At 43.0% G+C, this 21,996-nt stretch overlaps 1 protein-coding gene across 4 annotated transcripts in view; it reads left to right on the forward strand.

The window, feature by feature from the left end:
- Positions 1-21,996, forward strand: part of MYO1B (myosin IB) — a 195,752-nt gene that overhangs the window by 54,723 nt on the left and 119,033 nt on the right. For all 4 annotated transcript variants that reach the window (XM_075934204.2, XM_075934205.2, XM_075934206.2 and 1 more), the window contains exon 3: positions 6,517-6,632. In XM_075934204.2, the coding sequence (XP_075790319.2) occupies positions 6,517-6,632 (116 nt within the window). The remainder of the gene's footprint in view (positions 1-6,516; positions 6,633-21,996) is intronic.

The raw sequence follows: 21,996 nt of genomic DNA on the forward strand, positions 1-21,996 counted from the left end.
ATGAGACTAGGCAGCCAATGTGTTCATGGTCCCTAGCATTGGCATTCATATGGGATGCCAGTGTGTGGCGTACTCATGCACTTTAGGTTCACGCTCTGTGTCTTGCTGTGTGGTAATGTCCTGAGACAAGCCCGTTGAAATCAACACTTTTCCCACACGACCCTGATTTTTTTTTTTTTTTTTTTATGAATTGGTATTTTCTGTTGGTGAATAGCTGACCAACTAAAAACAGATGAAGTGCAGATTTATTTAGTCATAGTAAGTCTGGAACACAATTAGTGAGGTATTAAATCTTAGTGCTGTAGTAGCTGTATAATGAATTGTCAACAGCAGTTTCTAAAGATTCATTCTGTAGGCAACAAGAATTGCAAAGATAAACTACTAGATGTAAGTAGTGCCATTTGCAATTCCATTTTAAATGGATGTGAAAGATGCTGGCATCCTTTATTGTGCTTTACAGCTAGGCCAAACAAATTTGGTCTGTGTTGAAACTTGACATTTGAGTTTTCCGCTTAAGAGTGAACTTGTTCTTTGCCAAATGATAAATATTTAATTTTTTTAATGTGAGGGAAAGCATTTACTTGTTTTGGAAGTCTCTGTATAGATGAAAAAAGACAGACTTAAAAAAAACCTAAATTGTGCATAAGAGGACAATTAAGGACATTTTCATCCTGGACACAAAGATCAATATATAAAGTAGGGCCAGAGAGGAATGATGGTTTAGGGCAGTGGTCTCCAACATTTTTACACCCAAGATCATTATTTAAATGTGGTGGAGCAAGCCAGGATCTACTCTATCCCTTCCCCCAAGACCCCACCCCTTTCTTGAGGCCCTGCCCTCTCCAAGCCTTTCAGCGTACTACTGGTTGCTAATGAAAACTCACCGTTAGTTACATAATTACACCCCAGCCATTTTGCTAGTGCTGCAGCTGGGAAGAACGGTTTAATTTAAATTATTAAACAGATTAAGTATTGTAACTTTCTCGTGTTAGTTTGTCAAACTTCATTTTAAATCAAATGTGTAAATATGTCCAACACGAAAGGTTTCAATGTTCTCTTTTTTTATGGCAGGAGTGGGGAACCTTTTTTGGGTTGGAGATCACTGACTCTCAGGGGAAAAAAAATCATTTGGGGACCACACGAGTGAGAAGCAAAAAAACTCCTTCAAATCCCCCCAACCCTCACTGATGTGGCCCCTAACTGATATACCTCACCTTCTGGCACTCCAGCCCCTTCAGGGTGAGAGGAAGGGACAGAGAACTGAGGTTCAGGGCTTCCTATAGGCCAGATTTACTTTTCTGGGGTTCCAGAGTTAGTGGATTCTGTGGTCCCACTTAGGCTCTGGGGTGGGAACAAAAATGAGAGGCTCAATGTGAGGGACAGGATGGACAGCGAGTGGGACAGGGAGGCAGGATCTGGGTGGGAGCTGAGGTGCAGGGTGTGGAAGGGAGTTTAGTGGCAAAAGAGGGTGTGGAGTGGGGACATGAGAGGGAGTTTGGGGGCAGAAGGGGGTTGAGGGAGTAACACAAAACGTGAGAGGGTAAGAATGCAGCCAAATAGCTAGTTGGGGAGGGAGGCAAAAGTGGGGAGTAAAAGAAAGTGCAGCTTCTGCAAAGTAAAATTGTACCCTCTTCATATCTTTTCTCTGTCCAGCTCACTCCCCTCAGCCTCATGATACCCCCCCCCCCCCAGCCTGATCTCCTGCCCCCTCCCATTCTGCCCTTGCATCCTCCTTCACCTGTCCTGGCCCCACATCCCTATGCCTCCAGCACACTCACTGGCAGGGCAGGAGCCCTGGGACTTGTAGCCTTCTGAGAGTAGTGCTGGGCTGAGGAGGGGGTGGGCAGAGTCTCTTTCCTGCCTGGCTCAGCCCTTTGCCTGCAGGCAGAGCCCAGGGCTGAAGGGGCTCCCTTACCCCACACACAGCCTGCAGGGAACAGCACAGAGTAGCCTGGTCCCCAGCATGCCATGTGTGCCGGCCACCCAGCCCTGGCTCTGCGGAGCAGGAGACGAGAGCTGGCTACCTCTTCTTCCACCCCTCCAGCTGGCAAGTTAACAGAGGGGCAGCCACCTGGGCCGCTATCCCTCTTTGCTCCAGCCCAGCTGGCTGTGATGTTCAGCCTGCCAAGGCTGTGCCATGCTCCAGCTGGGCTAGATCAAAGAGAGGCAGCTGCCTGGCCAGCTGGCAGGAGCAATCGACTCCTGGGGTGCTGTGATTGACTAGTTGGTGATCACTGGTCTAGAGATTAGGGTACGATCCTGGGATGGGGGAGACCCAGGTTCCATTCCCTGCTCCACCACAGACTTTCTATGTGACTCTGGGCAAGTCATTAGGGATGTCAATGTGTAGATGACTGCATGGATTAACTGATAAGCCTAGGCCTGTAGAGGCAGCAAGGGAGGGAGTGAGCTGGTGCTTGTCCACTCCCCATGAACATAGGATCTGCCTCTCTCTCCCCTGTAGTCCATGTCTACACAACAGGCAGTTATTTCGAAATACAGGCAGTCCCCGGGTTACATGGATCCGACTTACATCGGATCCCTACTTACAAACGGGGTGAGGCAACCCCGCACTAGCTGCTTCCCCCCAGCAGACCAGGGAGACGCGAAGTTAGCGCCCCTCCCCCAGCAGACCAGGGAGATGCGGAGCGGCTTTTCTCAGCAGACACCTCAGCTTGAGAATAAAGGACGGAGGGAAGTGAGGTGTGGGAGAATAAAACTGAGCTCTGGAGAAATGTTTGGCTAGAGTTTCCCCTACAATATGTACCAGTTCCGACTTACATACAAATTCAACTTAAGAACAAACCTACAGTCCCTATCTTGTACGTAACCCGGGGACTGCCTGTAGTGTCAAAATACTGTCAAGCTGGAGGATTTCTTACTCCAATTCCTGTAACCCTTATTGTATGAGGAGTAAGGGAGGTGGGAGGAAGAGTGCTCTATTTCAAAATAAGTGCTGCGTAGAAGTTCCCTATTTCAAAATAAGCTACACAATTGATAGCTCAATTTGCATGGCTTGTTTCGAGTTAAGCCCTGCAGTGTAGATGCACCCTAGTCTCCTTGTGCCCCAGTACCTATCTGTAAAATGGAGATAATAGTACTTCTTTGTCTCATAGGTTAAACCCATTAAAGTTTGCAAGGCACTCCCAATAAAACAATGATGGGGAGGGTGGGGGTATACAAGTACAACAGATGGAGAGGATATTAAAAAGTGACTGATTTTGGTTGCATCAGCTTTTCAGTATTCACCCGGTGATGCTTTACATTAAAGGAACATTGTTTTCAGATCATGTGTGATCAGCAATTTTTAAAATTAGGCCCATTTTAGTATGTGTAAACACCCAGAACCCATGATCACTCTGCAAAATCTTGGCCTGAAGTCTTTTGCCTCTCTTCTTTATGGCAACAATACTGGCATTTAAAAAGAGTGACACCCACAACCTGGAGTCTGTATATTTTGTGATTCTTCATTTATTAAATTTGCTGTGCAATCCCCCACTTGCTGGAGAATTATGTCCCATAATATAATTTCATTGTTATCTAAATTGTCTAATCCTCATGGCTGTGAAGAATGATATTGGAAACTTGAGTTTCAGTCATTCTGAAGCAGTATGTTCTTTCTGAGTCTGAGATTCATTTTGCAGAATTTTCAGTCTGCCGTGTAAGTAAATAAGAATCCAGTGATCTTGCAGAAGACTTTAGGTGTAGATTGCTATTCTGATGAGAATGGATGGGAGCTTTAACGAGGCAGAAAAATTGTAAGCAAAGGTTGATGTCCCAATCTAGGTGCTGCTGTTGCAATAACAGTGTGAGAGAAGACTTATCTGTCTCTAATTTTCCTCTTAAACTTGGTCTGGATGTCTACAATGACACAGAATTTGCATAATAAAAGCTATACCTCGGGTTTGAAGCGAAAAACTACAGAAGAATTTTGGCTCGTATCCCCATTTATAGCAGTTTCTATGAGGCTACATATACATAATGAGCTAGGGGTGTGATTCTTTTCCTTATGTATGCATATTGCGCTAGCTTTCATTGAACTAGCATGAATATAAATATCAGGGTATTCATGTTAGGGTTACTGGAAGTCTGAGTAAATAATTCAGGGTCCCAGCCTGCCTGAAACCAGTGGGTATTTACTTGGCATGGCTTTTCTATGCCTCTACTACCACTACCTGAGGTACCCTGGTTATATTGCTTGTTGTACTCGTGGTAGCATTGGTGATAACAGGCAGATCACTCCCCTTGGCTTGTAGCATACACAGAGGCTGTGTCTAGACTGGCCAGTTTTTCCGGAAAATCAGCCGCTTTTCTGGAAAAACTTGTCAGCTGTCTACACTGGTCGCTTGAATTTCCACAAAAGCACTGACTTCCTACTGTAAGAAATCAGTGCTTTTTGCGGAAATACTATGCTGCTCCCGTTCGGGCAAAAGTCCCTTTTGCGCAAAACTTTTGCGCAAAAGGGCCAGTGTAGACAGCTCAGATTAGTTTTCCGCAAAAAAGCCCCGATCACAAAAATGGCGATCAGGGCTTTTTTGCGCAAAAGCGCGTCTAGATTGGCCACGGATGCTTTTCCGCAAAAAGTGCTTTTGTGGAAAAGCGTCCTGCCAATCTAGACGCGCTTTTCCGAAAATGCTTTTAACGGAAAACCTTTCCGTTAAAAGCATTTCCGGAAAATCATGCCAGTCTAGACGTAGCCATAGAGTAAGGTTATGTCTGCACTGCTACATTACTGTGATGCAACTTTCTGGCTCAGGAATATGAAAAAACACCTTCTTCTTCCCCAAGCACAGCACGTTACAGCGCTGTAAAGCGCCAGTGCAAACCAGCCTTCAAGCTCTGGGAGCTACACTTCTTGTTTAGGTGACTTACATAGACATCTGGGAGAGCTTTCTCCTAGTACTGGTGCCAGGGCTACATTTTAAAGTGTTACGGTTGGTAGCACTTTGGTGTTTATAAAGACTTAGCCTACATATTGAAGCAAAGCTCTTTCACAGCCACGGTTATGCCACAGGCTGTAGCTCTGCTGGTGCACAGGTTTGTATAGACTTTAGTCCTGAGGAGAGCTTAAAGCTCTTGAGGAGTCTCCCTGTGTTTGGTTAGGTTAAGGTGTCCTCAGGACTGAACTCCCAGAGTTTCTTATCAAAAGTGTCCTTTCTAAAGTGAATTCGTGTCAGCCAACCTGTTGGATTATCTGGCTTCTGCCATGTGCTATGTCATCTAAGCACTATTAACATTGGAAATATAGGTAAGCAGCTGATCTGAAACACTTAGGCTATGTCTACACAGCATCCCTCTTCCATACAATACTATGCAAATGAAGTGTGGATTAGCATATTGCCGTGCTTCATTTGCATAATTAGAAGCCTTTTTTTCCCCAAGAGCCGTTCTTCCTCATGTTTTCAGCAAGAAGGGCTCTTGCGCAAAAATGGCTCAATTATGCAAATGAAGCATGACAATATGCTAATATGCACTTCATTTGCATAGTCTTTTGTGGAAGAGGGACACTGTAGACGTAGCCATAGTAGAAACCTTTTGATACTCTGATCTTTAAATAATGTTTGTGCAGCTTTAGTGTGTGTTTGTTCCATGGATAGAACATCATAAAATATTAATGAACAATGAATAACGTCTGTTTTGTACATTGTGCAACAAAAGTGTTCATTGTTTTATGCCATCTTCACTTTATGTGCAATTGCATTTATAACCGAGAGATTTGCTAACTGGTTCACCTTTATAAGTGAGGCTCTCTTTATATATTAAAATAAAATAAAAAATTACTTTCAGCTTGGCATATTGGTGTGAAAAATTAAATTGTCTTTTTTTTTTAAATATTGAACACTAGTTGGCATTGCGTGACACTATTTAAAAATTAGTTAGGAAAATACATAGAACGGCTTTATTTTGATTTGATATAAACACACCTTTCCCTAATGGAGCACATCAGAGCCTGATAATACTTTCCAAAATTAGACCCCTCTTAATTAAGCTAGGGATGTGAATGTTTAACCTGTTAACCAGTGGGGGCTGGAACAGGCTGCTGCAGGAAGGGGGCTTCTCCAGTCCTACGGGGCCTGCCGTGGGTGAGGGACTCTCCAACCTGGCCAGAGCAGCCCCCCTGCTTGTCCCGTTTAATTGGTAAACTGGTTAATTAATTAAACCGGATTTTACATTCCTAAGTTAAACTGGGAGCAGTCTGCCTATACAATGTAGAAAGATCTGGTTAAAAGTCAACCAGCATTGTTGGTGTTTATTCTTTTTATCTCTGTAGCACCTTTAGAGCCCTTGAGAGAGATTTTAAAAGCCTTTTAGTTTATAAATGCATGTTTCGAATGTATTTGTTGTAAAAACCCACCCTTTTTTTCTCTCATGAAATGTTGAACATTTTCCTGAAATACAGAACTGAAGAATTAAATGCAACAGTAAACATGGATTTTTTTTTTTAAGGACAAGTCCTCATAAAATCTTATATTTGAGTATTAAAACACTGCATTCTGCCTTATTTTTCTCCTACAGACATACATTGGCAGTGTGGTTGTATCAATAAACCCATACAGAGCGCTACCCATTTATTCACCAGAGAAAGTTGAAGAATACAGGAACAGAAACTTTTATGAACTCAGTCCTCACATGTAAGTATGGTGCAAAAGCTTAGTTTCCATTCTGCTTTGAAACAGATGGGGCCAGCTGTCTTCCTTATGTCATAGGGTAGGATGTTTTTATCTACTCTGGGTTTTATACGCTCAAAGTATGCAACATTTAATTGCAGGTTTCTATTTTAAGGGAAAAGTTGAAATTTTTCATGTAGTGCCTATTTTTGCATTTCATATTTAGGTTCTTAAATCCTATATGTGGGTAAGTGGATTTTTTTCCTGGTAATTGTTCAGTGATAATCTCTTACCTCATTGTAAAACTAAATAAACAAACAAAAACCAGCAGCAGAGGCCCCTAAATATTTTCCAGTAATGATGCTATTGATGTACAATGGAAGTACTTAAAGTTCTATTGTGTGGCGAGATTAGCAGTTTTACCAACACTCCCCATTTTGACTGTAAGATGTGTCTCAGAGAGCACAGGGAGCTTTCAGAATGCAAGGAACTTTGTATAACCACTCATGTCAGTAATTCATGTAAACTATATTTACTTCATGATTCTCTACAAGATTGAGCTTGCACTTGGAAAAAGTCACACATCTGAGGCCAGGAAGAGGTGAGGAGAAGAAAAGAGATATCCAAGGCATATTTTCAATTAATTTGATGATTACAGCTTTAACTTAACTTCAGAGAGAAAATTTAAGATTAAAATTCGAGATAAGATTTGGGCTTTTGTGTTTTCTTTTTTTTCCCTTTTATGTATATGTATACATAATATAGAATTAAAATCTTACTAAACTGTTTCAGTTGCCACACATTCTCCTTTTTACATAATTGAAACAATACAGCGTTTGAAGGTAGGAAAATGTATAGTTAGAGGCTTGTTTTTGTTTTGATTTTTCAGTCATTTTTCTTTTTAAATCCCTTGGTGGAAGTTGCAGTAGGGCGGGCAGTGCTTGTCACTATTTTTGAAGTGGCAAAAACTCTTCAATGTGAGAGCCGCACGTCCCTGAGTTTCTGCACTGCTCACTCCACACTTAGTCACTTTCACTGGGCTGTTGGGGTTCAGGAGCAAGTCTGGGCTCTGGGCTGGGGCCGAGAGGTTCGCAGTGTGGGCGGGGCTTTGGGCTCAGCCTGGGGTAGGGGATGCAAGCTCTGAGTTTGGTTGCAGGAGTGGGTTCTGTGCTGGGCAGAGTGCAGACTCTGAGAGAATGTTTGGGTGCAGGAGGCTGGGGCAGAGAGGTGTGGACTCAGGACTGGAGCAGATGCTTGAGGTGCAGGAGGGGGTATGGGTGCTGGCTCCAAGATGGGGTTCACGGGGTGCAGGATGGGGCAGCACTTATTTCGGGAAGTCCTGATCCTGTGACACTCCCAGAAGGAGCCACTGCACACCCTGGAGGGAGGTGGGGGGGGGGACATGGCTTTGCACGTGGGTCCGGCATGAAGCTTGTACTTGGGGTTTATGGCAGGTGCCACTGGCTCATGGGACTTGCAGTATTTTTCACTGCAGTAGGGTTTTAAGGCCTTGTCTGTATTCTATAGTTTATCATGTTCAAATGTGATTATGAAGAAAATAAGTTGTTGGTGCCAGATCTGACTAATCCTTCTCAAATAAGACACTGTGCTTGGCTTCCCACAGTTAAATGTGGTTAAATTCTGCACCCTACTCTTATGTGCTGGGACAAGGATTTAATCCCTGTTAGCGGACATTATATAGAACACAAATTATCATGGCCAGCAAGGTACCAGCAGCTAGCTTGATTCTTAAATGTTAAAACAAGATAAAATATTCTCCAGAGAACAAGGTTAATAACTCAACCTCCCCTTCAGTTCTTGGTAAAAGTGAGGTAGATGTGATTTCTCCCATCCCCCACCTACTGTGATACTGCTACTAGTGCTGATCTATGTGCATTTTGATGCTCAAAGGGAACTGCTGGGTGCATAAATATGAACTTAAGCAAAACTTTAAGCACCTTATTTTTTAGAATGTATTTTAAAACAAGATGGAAAATGTGCTATGTACTGTTCTGTTCTGTTCTGTTCTGATGTGATAAAGACCATACATGTTTGTTTGACATAAAAACTAACCTAAGAACAGAATCAAATATGCTGTTGTCAGTTTGGAACCTCTTTAGACCTGAACTGGTTAACTAAGGACATATCTACACCATGAAGACTACAGTGGCCTAGTTACAGCCCAGAAGTTATGCTGGCATCATTCTGTGGTGTAGACACAGCCTACAGGGATGGAAGGGTGTTTTTTGCCTCTGTTGGTATTCCACCTCCTCAAGCAATGGAAACTAGGTCAACACAAGTATTCGTCTATTGACCGAGCTGTGTCTACACTGGGAATTAAATTGGGATAGCTACGATGCTCAGAAGTGTGAATTTTTATATTCTTCAGTGCCATTGCTATATAGTTTTTATGTCCTGACTGCTATTTCTATGTAAAACTGTAAGTGTAGACGTGTCTAAGTTTACAAACTTCGGGGCATTTGCATGCCAATAGAGCTGCTAACTCTAACCCTTTCAGCTGGGGTGTGGTGGAGGGAATAACTCCTTAAGGTTATTCTGTATTCTGAAAAATAGGGCTAGTTACTACAGGTTGCACCTCCCAAAACTGGAATTCTCTGGTCTAGCAATATCCGTGGTCCTGCTGGACCATGATGCCCCTGGATCAGAGAACCTGGTATCTTAGTGGCAGGAAGGCAATCCCAGGAGGGGCTGGGCTGAAGTAGAGGGTTTAAGCTGGGGCTGGAGCCAGCCCCGAGCAGTGAGTCTGGAATCAGCAGCATCCCCCACAACCCACTAGGATTGGGTTGGGGCAGCCCCGACAGTGCAGGACTGGGCTGATGATAGCCTGTGGTAGTGTGGGGCTGGGGCCAGAGCCCTGGGCAGTCTATGAAAGCAGAGCCAGAGCCTGCAGGCTGCTGTGGGGCGGGAACCAGAGCCCAAACACTTGGCAGCCCCTGAGGGCCAGAGCCAGCCTATAACCGCGCGTACCGCTAGAGCCTGGCAGGCAGCAATCTAGCAGGCAGGCCAGCAGGGGCAGTGCAGGTAGGGTCCCAGAGTTGGCAGCTGGGGGTTGTGGGAGGGAACCTTCTCTGGTACAGCAAATTCCCTGGTTCAGGACCAGTCAGGTCCCGAGGGTGCCAGATCAAGGATGTTCAACCTGTAGTTCCTATTTATAATCCAGGAATATAATGAATCTTATGTTTCCGAACACTTCTGTTCTTGGGAAGTGACTTTATACAATAGACTTTATTTAAAACAAACAATAAAAAGCCCACTACTTCCTGAAAGTCCACTATCTCTGCAGTGTCTAATCAAGTCAATCTCAAATTTATGCAGAAGTTCTACCTTGGTTAGAGAAATGCTCACCTGTCAGGTTTCAAAGGGCAATGAGTTTCAGAATAATAGGGGAGGTTATGAATGGTTTAAAATGGAAAAACACAGATCGGAACAGTAATGAAACTTGAAACTGACAAGAAAATATTGGTAAATTATGTTTGTTAATTGTGAAAAGATATAATCAAATGGGCAATCTGTTGACTCGGCAATAATTTCAGGAATTTAAATGCTTTAAATCCACTCATTCACAATAGATGAGGTGAACGAGCATTGAGTGAGTGAATGCCAGGGGAATCGTGGTTGTGTAATTTTCATTGCCAGTTTTGATGCAGAGCCAACTAATGACAAGCAAAATCATCATTTTCCTTTGGCTGGTGTGTGTCCAAATATTTGCCTTATTTGTTTCCTCTCCTATACAAAAATTACATTTTGCAACTCATGTTAAATAGACAATTTTTAATAGAGTTTCATGGAGGAATACACTGACAATTGTCTATGCTGCATATCAGTTTGAAAAGAAACTGAGGAAACACCAAATATTTTGTTAGATTGCAGACATGTTAGGCAAGCTTTCTGCTTTGTACAGGTAGCCTGTTTTTGTCATGAGAACTGAATACAGTATATGCATCTTATTCAATATGGTCATTCTATTGTAATGAGAACTGTAAAATGGTGGTGTTCAGACCAGCTTTATAGAGTCTGTTTTGGAATTGTAGGCACAAAGAATAAATGTTTAAATGTAAGGTTAACTGTTAATATCTCTCTTGTTCAGGCCAGTATTTGGATCTTTAAAAACTTTTCCTCTTTAATATATTGTCATTTAAATATAGCCTAGGGTTCCAGGGCTCCTAGTTCAAATACAACCATTCACTGTGCATACTTAAATATTGATATACAGTGGGAACTAGATCAGCTGGTAGGATGTTGTGCGCCTATGATTGTGGCAAGGAATAATAAGGATGCCACAGTAGAAACAGGAAGACGACTAACCAGAGAAGAGATTATGGCTCAGTTTACAAATGCTTAATAGTTCAGTAAATTGGATGCATCCTCAGGTTTTTGGCAGCTAAAATAACTGAAGCATAACACTATGCACATTTAATACCTCATTTGAAAGATACAGATTCTAACACTACCATTCAGCATAGGTTCAGCACCTGTAGTGTAGCACAAAACATGAACAAATTAGGGATGTCAACGACTAGTCAACGATCACATAACCTCACATACAAATTGCTTTTCACTTGTGTGTGGCCCACAATTCATTTTTCCCCACCACGGGTCAATGCTCTATGACCAAAGAAAGGTTCCCCCTGCATTAGAGGAAAGAAAATACAAAATGGAAGCATAAAAATTATTTTGACCGACGGGCCCATGATCTCCCATCTCTTAACCAAGGTGATAGTGTGCCGGTGGATCTTTTTTTTACATCTTTGATACTTGTGGTCAAAGAGGTTGCCATTAAAGAACATTGACAGTTGAGATGAACTCTGGCCTCTCCCATCTGGCTGATCCTTTATCATCAATGCACAAAGGAGAAACTATTAAGGAACAAAAACAAAAACTCAAGGTTCTAAATCTTGTTGCACAGGGGAGGGGTCTGAAAAAGACACCCCACTGAGTGATACAAGTCACAGCAACCTAAGCGCTGTCCCCGCCACTGCTATATTGGCACGGGATGCTCTCCTGCGGACACAGTTTTCACTTCTTTGGGTGATTGCTCATGTCCATTCAATGCAGATGTGTGCTCGCCACATGCACTGGTTCTAGAAGACTTTCCATAGGGAGAATCCATAGGGGACCAGCACCAGTGCCCCCTGGAGCACACATGCTGTACTATATAGTATGCCACCAGGCCCCTCCCTCACCAGTTCATTCTTGCTACCAGTGATGGTGCCTGGCACTGTTGCTCCAGCCTTAGCAGCAGCTCCTCTTCGGTTAATTCCCTCCTGTTGACTTGTAAATAGTTTCTATTTTTAATTGTTAGATCTAATTGTTAGTTAGTTTCCCTGCTAGAACACGGCCTGGGTACAGGGCATGCCCCAGTCCCACAGCTTTGTGCATTAACTGCTGCAGGCCTATTCCAATTAGCCAGCTGCATGGCAAATGCTTTCGTTGTCTGGGTGAGTTCCACACCAGTGACAGGTGCCGTATCTGCAGGCCCTTCTGACCTAGGACCATGAAGGACAGAGTTATCCAGCTCAAGGCACTACTTATGGAGTCTGCCTTAGCTCCCCAAGACCAGCCCTCGGACTCAGTCCCAAGTACTAGTGCCTCTGTGCAGAGCACTTTCCTGTCACTGTCGACTAGTTGGCACAAGGCGTCTTCAGAGATCCTGGAGAAGAGGACCAGGAAGGCAGGGAAGGACAATTCCCTCGACCCATGCAAGGAGAAATCCAAACAAACAACGGATAAGGACAAGGTCCTGGACAAGGCACCATCTCAGGTGGAATAGAGCATTCTTCCTTATTCCCCATCACTTCCCCAGGCATCCAGGTTCCCGCCATCCCAGACGTGTTCCACGCAGCACAGGCACTCTTCCGCGTGGTCAATTAGAAAAACACCCAACAGCCCCACATGGTTAGTGAGGGAGAAACAGGGGTTGGATACTATAGCCCACATGTCACTGGAGTCTAAGCGTAGATCTCTGGGGGCAGCCTCAGCAGATTAGAGCAAGTCACTCACCATGCTCAAGTTGATGTTCCAAGGACAGATCTGGATGGCACCATTCCCTGCACTGCCACTGCCTTCTAGCACTGTGCTATTCAGGAGGTGAGCACAGAGCCTCCAGGTCCTGATCCTTCTCCCGGCACTAGGTATTATCTCCCAACAGCTGGTCTCCAATGCCTCAGAGTAGGTCTAAAGACCACTGCCCGTCCCTAGCCTGCTGCCATGGATGCGCTCTATGGTCTCCAAGGTTGCCCTCGTTCAACAGCTCCCAGCGCCAGAGAGCGTAGTGCTGCTCTCCATCCTGGGCATTGGCCAGTGCAAGTCTGGCCCACATCCCTTTAGTACTGTTCTCCCTCGGACCAGTGTAGTCATCGGCACCACACCTGGTGCTTCCTGGTTTGGCATCGCAGACGACCTCTCAGCCTGCACTGTGGCCTTTACAGTGGTGCCCTGTATTCCGTGGGGTTTTCCCATGCAGCCATAGTTTGCATCAGGCCTGGGCAAAATATGGCCCACAGGCTGGACCCAGCCTGTCAAGCCACAGGATCTGGCCTGCAGACACAGTAGGGAGCCCCAGACAGGATCTCTGCTTGCCTTGCCCTATCTCCCTGCAGAGACGGTGCTTGGGGGAACCAGCTTTTAAGCTGGCTCCCCCCCCAGCACTGGATCCTGCTTGCCCTCCCTTTGCTGCCTCTCTCTGATAGAGGCGGCAAGGTAGGGGAGAGATTAGTGGAGTCGCTATTCTCTTACATCCCTATTTGACAATTGTCCACTAGAAACTGCAATTAGATGACAAACATGTTTCCTACAGGGCACCGGAGCTACATCTACATGGCAATTACTGAGTCTCAGAGTCCAGGTCAGTTGACTTAAGCTATTGGGCTAGAGATTGCAGCACAGACGTTCACCATTAGGCTGGAGCCCAAGCCTGAACATGCATGCTGCAGTATTCAGTCCCTGAACCTGAGCTGGACAGGAATGGCAATTTCTGAGTGGCAATTTCTATTTATAAATGACATGGGGAATATTTAAATTAGTGACTTAAGAGTAAACAAAATGGCTCTAACTGTTCACTCTTCCTCCCCCCTCCATGTGTGCTTGTGTAGTCTTCAAGGCCCATCCTGGAGTCTTTGTTTTTTGTTAGGAATGTGCGTGAGGCTAATAATTATGATTAGGATTGAAATTGATCATTGGATTTTTTTCTAATTTGCTAACTCAGCCCTCCTCCTATCGTCTTTGTCTGTACCCTTAATCGTCAGACATGTCCTTAGTTTTGTGGTGCATAATATGCCATTTCAATGAACTCTTGAATGCAGCATGGAAGTACTTGTTTATGCTATTGTCTTTCTATTGGTCTGCTCATTTAGCTCAGGTAATTAACTGGCATTTTGCTCACTTAGGGTGCGTCAACACAGCCAGGCTTAATTTTGAAATAAGCTACACAACTTGAGCTATGTCAATTGCATAGCTTATTTTGAAATGGGGAGTGTCTACACAGCACTTATTTCGAAATAGAGCACTCTTCCTCCGACTTCCCTTACTTCTTGTACAATGAGGGTTTCAGGAGTCAGAGTAAGAAGTCCTCTAATTTGACAGTATTTTGACATTATTTTGAAATAACTGCCTGCTGTGTAGATGCAGGCTAAGTTGTTTCAAAATATCGTTGCTGTGTAGACGTACCCTTAGAAGAACTTAAGTGATACCGTATTTTTCTATGACACTGTTATCTTCCCATAGCGAAAGCTGTAAGAAACAGGTGGCCCAGGGGTCCTTGAGGGGTGAACTTATAGAGTTTCCAATGACTATTTCTTGGTGGGGAGAGATAATGAAGGAGGCAGGGGCTGCAGTCTTTGAGTCCTCGGATTGTGTGGGTAAAGGTGGGTAAAGGTAACAGTTTCCTTAAGGGAGACTATAGAGTAGATTCTTCCCGGTTTCACCTCCTGTCTGAGTCACAACCTCCTGAATATTAATAAAAGCCCATCTGCACTTTCGGAGTGGAGGGAGCAAGGCCAATTTTTATAGTGAGGGTGCTGAGAGTCATTGAATCAAACTGTAAATAGTGTATATAGTGGAAAACACGTTAAGCCAGGGTCACACATCCCCAGCGCCACTGGACATGGCTGGTAGCCTCTGTTTCACTTCCCTCAGATGCTGTGACTGTTGTGCCATGCTGTTCCCCATCTCCAATGAAAAGATTTTTTTCTCTACATTTTAGAAGCATAGGAGTGATTTTTTTTTTTTTTTACATTCCTCCCCCGCAACAACAATAACAAAAGGGACCTATCTGTTTTGCTTAAGAGTGAGTTCCATGAAAGTGGTCCCTTAGTTTTGCTTTCTAGCTATTTATGCATGCTCATTGAGAGTTGCATTTCTTGTCTATATTGTAAGGTGTTCAAAATAAGTTTAAAAACAATGAGTAGTTCTGTGGTACCTTAGAGACTAATTGAGATGTAAGCAAAGATGTGTGATTGTTGGAAAAAAACGGCAGTGTTTTCAAGAGCAGCTTATTATCAGGCCATGTCAGGTTAGAGGAATTGTTTTATCTCCAGATAATTTTTGTACATATTTGAGTAGTGTAATCAAGTTTCCAAACAATTGAAAGTGCAGCTGCCTGTTGAAAATTGTTTTTAAGGAAAATTACAAGTGGGTTTTACTCACGCAAGCTCATGACCTAATAGATTTGTTAGCCTCTTAAGGTGCCACAAGACTGCTCCTTGTTCTTACAGATCCAGACTAACACATCTACCCCTCTGAGACTTATATTCTCAGAGAAAACCATTCAAAATTAGTAACTTGAGCCAAAATGCTTAGACCCTGGTACCTGGAATTAAGCTTCTAAATATGTAAGCGGGTTTCTGTGTAAAATTGGTCTGCTTTTATTTTTTAATGCTGAGCACCCAGCAGCTCCTGTTGCTGTTAGTGAGATTTGTGGGAACTTAGCACTTCTGACTACCCAAGTTTGAAAACATTGGCCCTCAGGTATCTTAGGCTTGTGTGGATGAACAAATGAAGTCCTCTTCCAGTTTGAAGGATCTTCATTCTAATAACTCATTTTATTTGGATGGATGGCCACAATAACATCTACTATTGATAGTTATGACACTTTCAAATCGTAGCTACTGAGAGTCAGTGCAAGCAGTGAATATAAATGGTTTTTTTGCTTCTGTTTTTTGTTGGCATTCTAGGACTGCATGTGTTCAGAAACACCAAGGCTACAGTAACTTTTTTCTTCCTGGATTCAAAGCAAATATTTTTGTCCCAAGGGCATGATAAAAGCCCAGCTGTGAAGGGCAATTGTTGCTTGTACATTTAAAGCTGATGTTCTTGCTATAAAAACCACGCAGTTTAATTTTTTAGGACAAACTGTAATTGCTCTTGTTCCTTGCCAGTGGGGGATGGTATACACCATAGTTTATAGTCTCCTCCTCCCGTGTTCTAGTACAGTTGTCATTGTATCTCCATTTCAATGTCTCTGTTGAATATTTGTCTTTATTTTGTAATCTCTTCCCTTCCTTGCCAATGGGTTACTACACTTTGTGTTGTCTAACTTTTTTGCTTCCTTTTTGTGGATGGTTCTCCCAATTCCCTATCTCCCCAGAAGGCTGGTCTCTGGCCACACTCCAGAGGCTCAGCAGAGTATCACAGCAAAAGAGTTGCTCAGGCCAGCAAGCTGCTTGCCTAAACCTACAGTCCTGTTTTATGTTAGCTGTTTTCATGGCAGCTAATGGCATTAAAGGCAACAGTGGGAGCAGAGCGAGAGAGGGAGTTTGCCCAACAACTCCAGACCACTACTGGCTGGTATCCTTCATGGATTTCCCTTTCAGAGTAACTACATCTTTTTGAGACATGGATGCTGGGTTATAACTTGTTGTCATATGGTATCATGATGAGTGACACATTTAAATAGTAATAGTCTCACCAGGCAGTGAAATTTCTTAACAAACATACCTTAGTTATTTGATCTATAAAGAGCTGTCATCAAAGCCAATTTGCTACACCACATATGATGTGCATATTTGACCTTTTCAAAGCATTTTGATTGCAATTCATAGTTTGAGACTAGCCAGATTCCTTATCCCATTATGACTTTTCTTCCTAAAATCTACTTACCCCTTTTATGACAGGTAATGTCACTTGTAATTATGCGACAAACTTTCTTTTGTTTAATGGAATATAAATGCAGAAGTAAAAAATACATCTAGATCCAGTGTAACCAACATTTGTATTTATGGAATTCCCATTAAAAAAATCTTTACATTGGAGTTAAGGTTGACAGTACATATCTGTAACCACAGAGTTGTTAAATGCGTACTCTTACTGAGAATTGTCACTATCAGAAAACTGATCTTACATTTCTGTCCATTTGGTGGTTTAATGTTAAAGTGAAAAGAAACCCAAATATTTGAAAGTTTGGAAAAGTCATTTTAAAGTGCCCAGAAAAACGTAATTGCTTCATTACTGATGCCTTAATGAAAAACAAACTCTGAAAACCTTTATCCATTTGTTAGGGTAGGGGGGTGTTAGTAAACATATAGACTAGAGTGCCTTAGTCTGAACTGTATTGTGACTGTACCACACCCATCCTTTAGGAACACAGTCCACCGAAGAAAGACTTCTATGAATTTATGAATAAACAATGTATTGAAGGCAGCCATTCCCCGCCCCTTCAAGATTCCACCTGCCTCAAGCTGTCCAAGTGTATTTAGCCACAGAGTTGGTCTATCTATGTGTATTCCTTCTGATAGATGATATAGGCAACAAAAAGGGCCTAGTTCAATTTTCTTTAAAGATTTAACTAACAGAAACTCACACCCCCACCCTGAAACCTGCGAAATGATATGCACCAGTTTGGGCATCGCTGACGGGCAATTTTTCTCCACTCCCAAATGCTGAGTCCAGGGGTTGTGACAGAGAAATTTACCGAGGAGAAGGTGACAGAATGAATTTGGAAAAGCCAACAGTTAACAAATATTGTGCTGTAACACTGCTACCCTGTTGGTGTCTTAATAGTAGTCCCAGCTAGGGATGTAAAAGAATAGTCAGTTAGTCGACTACCCGATAAGCCTATCAGAGACAGCAAGGGAGGGGGAAGCAGGAGCTGGTGCTAGGGGGGAACCGACTTAAAAGTCCCACTGGGACCCCCCGCGGACAAGGGCTTCTGGCCTGGTGTGTCACCTGCGCACCCAGCTCTTACTATATTTAAAGTGACGATCCATAGCAGGGTAGTTCCTTCTGAACACCCTCCCTTCTTGACTAATCATGTAATCGATACAGTTTGTATTGACTGCACAATTACCCAGTTACCTGCCTCTTAACATCCTTAGTCCAGCCTCTTTCTCCTTTGGGAGTGACTTTTCTTCCCAGCTTATCACTCATGGTTGGTTGTTATGGGTTGGAGAAGTCCAAGGATTCTTGCAGGGCACTGCTGCCTGGGGACTTGAGCTTTAAATGTGGGGTAGAAGGGCCCACATCAACATCCTTTGAGTAGCCTGCTACTCTCTCTTGGGCTTCAGCTCATGCTGCTGAGCTCAGCCACTTCTCTGCACCACACTCTCAAAGGTGCTGCTGCTGCCGCTGAGCTGTCCATTGCCTTCAAGAAATGCAGTTGCTACTTTCTGCCATCCATTTCCTTGGTGTTTCTGCCTCTGCTGCTCAGTTTGCTTTGACTGCTGCCCCATGGTCTTAGCTTAGTTCTTGGGGAGGAAGGCGGTTTCTAGGACCTTTGGTCAGAGTCTTCCTGTCAGAAGCTAAAAATTGGAGCCTTTTCCCCCTCTAGCTCTATTCAGGTTGCTTAGTGCTCTGTGGTTTGTTTAGCCATTGATACACCACCTATGAGCTGCATCATTATATTTTGTTTAAATTTAATACATCTGCATCACTAGATGGCAGACTTGCTAAAATCCTTTTGGGGGAAAGGAGAGCTATGGGAAGATGGGAGAGTTATGATGACTTGACAGCTGTATAAGAATAGTGGCTCTTCAGACTGTGTGATGTTAGTACCCATAGATTTTGGACAACTCAAACCTCCTGGAGTAAGTCTGTAATCCAAAGTTAACCCTTGTTACGCAGTAGACAGATGTGAAGGAGAATGGGAGGCTTGGGTACGAAGTTGAAGTTTGGTTGCTGTCACTGCACCTTTGTCCACTTGTAAATATAAAATAGCTGAAATGACACATTTGATTATTTGAAGAGGATTCAAGGAGCGACTCATGGGCTTCTCCAGAACTTGAGACGTACATAAGGATTTCTCTTGCATGTAACAGTAAATTAGCTGTCCATCAAATCTTGAGCAGGATTTGTATTAACTGAATCTTGGGGAGTATAAATGCAACCCTGCCATCACAGCCATCAAAGAGCTATTGGCAATGACTATTGTAATCTTAGTAGATAAAAAATAGTTCCTGATTAATTGTTGGTATTGGAAAGCACACAAGTCAGTGTTTTAAAAATGTAATAACATAGGAATTGCTGTGAAACAGGATGTGCGGTGGTTGAGAGGCAGAGCAAAATATGCATCCGGCATCCAAGGAGTAAGGCAGTCTGGAAGCCAGACATTCAGAATGATGTTCCATTTCAAATGTAAACTTTTAAAAAAAAATGTTCATTTTAAAAATGGTTGCTGAATTGCTTTTATGAAGGTTTTCTTTTTCAGCATAGAAAACTGTAGAGGCTATAGGATTCTGAGCGCTTCATTGTGTTCAGGAGAATAGGACGCTCATCAGGTGCTCCCTAGTTTTGTCTACACTTGTCTTTTCCAGCAGCTGTGGAGTGCATTTATGCTGTCATTGTTTTATAACTGTTTGTGTACACAGGACTTGGCATTTTCAGCACAGCGTCATGTCTCTAGAGATTGTGTTATAACAGTTTGGCCTTGTCTGTGAAGATGGAATATAAACACAATCCCTCAGTGTGCTGCACATGACAAAGTGGTTTTTACCCATGAAAGTTTATGCCCAAATAAATCTGTTAGTCTTTAAGGTTCCATAGGACTCCTACAGGTTGAACATCTTTGGTCTGGGACTCTGTGATCTGGCAACACCATGGTCCAGCAGGATGACATATGTTGCTAGACAAGAGAGCCCTGGTTGCAGAGATTGAGAGCAGCTAGGAATGGAGCCAGTCTGGTGGGTGGCAGCCCACAGAGCCAGTTACCTGGGCATAGAGAGCCCCAGGAGAGACTGCTGACCGTAGGGGATGGAGGCAGGAAGTCCCAGGAGCCTTTGCGGCCCAGTGGGGTCAGGGAGCCCCAGGAGTGGCTGCTGTCTTATCCGGTGCCAGAAGGTCAGGGGCATGGAACCCTGCTTGCAGCTACCATCCTGTGTGGGCAGAGCCCCGTGAATAGGCTGGGGGCAGCAGAAGCAGGCAGGTGAGGTGGAGGAGGTCAGATTCTGGCTTCTCCCAGCGCAGCAGCCAGGAGGGGGAGCCCCAGGAGAGGCTGACCTCCCCTGGTCCGGCAAATTCCCTTGTTCAGGACCACTCAAGTCACAAGGGTGCCAGACCAGGGAGGTTCAACCTGTAGTTGTTTTCATAGAAACAGACTGACACAGCTACCCTTCTGAGACTTGTCAGTGTAGTGGTTATGCATGTACAGAATGCCTGGTAGGTATATACATTTGAAATTCTGGCCTTTATGATGATCAACTTTCAGAAATTTAAATCCTAGAGGTTTTTGTGGTAGAAATGGCTTATACCTGAGATTCTAGATTAGCATTTTGACTTATACTGACAGCAGAGTTAAATATTGGAGGGGAAAAAAGTTTTATTTTTAAAATCATCAGGTTTTTTTTGAATAATTAATTGCTGCTTCAAATTAATTCATGGTCAGGGGAGCCAACAAGATCACCAGGTCCCTGGGCAATGGGAGGCCAGCGCTGTGCTCCTGAAAGGGGGGGGGGCCCTCAGGTAGAAAGGGTGGTCCTGGAGCAGCCAGCGCTGTCCTGACAACCCCATGGGGCTCATCTTCCTACAGCTGGTCCTGAGCTCATGGGTGATTCTAAAAGATCAGGGGCTATAGCTATTGCTATAACTTTGAGTGTTGAGAGCTTATTGGGTAATGTTGGAGTGCAGCAGAATCATGGTGTCTTTTTTTTTTTTTTTTTTTTAAATTGTGTGTACAGGGAATGTTTTAGGAACAACTGACTCCTTGAACACTATAGCATATGTCTGCATTAGCAAAGAGTTAATTAATCTGAGCATGAACATTCTATTTTTAATTACAATTAATATTAGATTCTAATACTATGTCTGAGACTACCCACTAGGGAAGCAAAAGTCTTTCTCCTACATGCAGCATTACTGTTTCTCTTCAAAAGGGGCTAATGCCACAGTGGCACAAATTGTAATGGGTAAAATTTTCAGAAGCGTCTGTCATATTGAGTTACAGTGGGGACTTGAACTCTTAAATCAGTTCAGTACTTTTGAAAATATTTATTATTTGATGTATATGCACTTAACTATTGTGCAGTGAGGTCAGCTTTACACACAACACTTAAAAACATCCTTTCTAACTTTGACAAAAATAGTGCCATAACATACCTGAATCCTTGAAAAGCCACATTTCGCATTTGAAGTGTTTTGTTGCAATTAGACAGAAGGGTGTTATCAGTTGATATTGCCATTGGTGCAAATTCATTTTAGAAGCTGTGTGCTGGGGAAAAAAATCAATGCAAGGGTCAAGTGTATACATGCCATGAAGGATGTTTGACTGTGTTTCTTTGTTAATATGACTATCTTTTGTGGGGATCAATTAAAAAACTGAATATACCCTAACTTAGAAAATGTTTAACTCAACATTCAATCTCTTTTCATGCTTGTGGCATATCTCTAATTGGGTGAGTATCTTTATGTATCAAAAATACCCTCTTGTATTGATTCTTAATAAATGTCTTGAACCATAGATCCCTATCAGAGTAACTTAGTTTCTAGATTATTTTCAGATCGTTACTCATGTCTACTGTATACATTGTTGTGGTTCACTTGACTTCATTGTCACATCTGATTATACATAAAAATATTTAAAATAATTAATTTAACTATGACAACAGTTTCTCTATTCCCTTTACACATCAAGTTGAATGTGGTGGTCTGTATTTAGGAAGAACATGAAGAATTTAGCTTTCAAGCTAGATTTTGTTAAACAACCAAGATTTTCTAAAAATAACTTAATATTGTGGCTATTTGAAGATGTGTTTTGAAGCTCTAGTACTTTAAACTACTAATGGTAGCACTTCTTGCCAGATCCCATTTCCTTGGTTTTCCTGGAACTAGAACATCTGGATAGAGTTATTAACAGCTCTCATGATTTTTAGGAAATAAAACGCTGAGATTTTTTTCATTGAATCACATAGGCACATAAAATAGACTCTCTAATTTTTTAACCTTT

The sequence above is a fragment of the Pelodiscus sinensis genome, chromosome 7 (genome assembly GCF_052426305.1).
Source record: "Pelodiscus sinensis isolate ZL-2025 chromosome 7, ASM5242630v1, whole genome shotgun sequence".
NCBI lineage: Eukaryota > Metazoa > Chordata > Testudines > Trionychidae > Pelodiscus > Pelodiscus sinensis.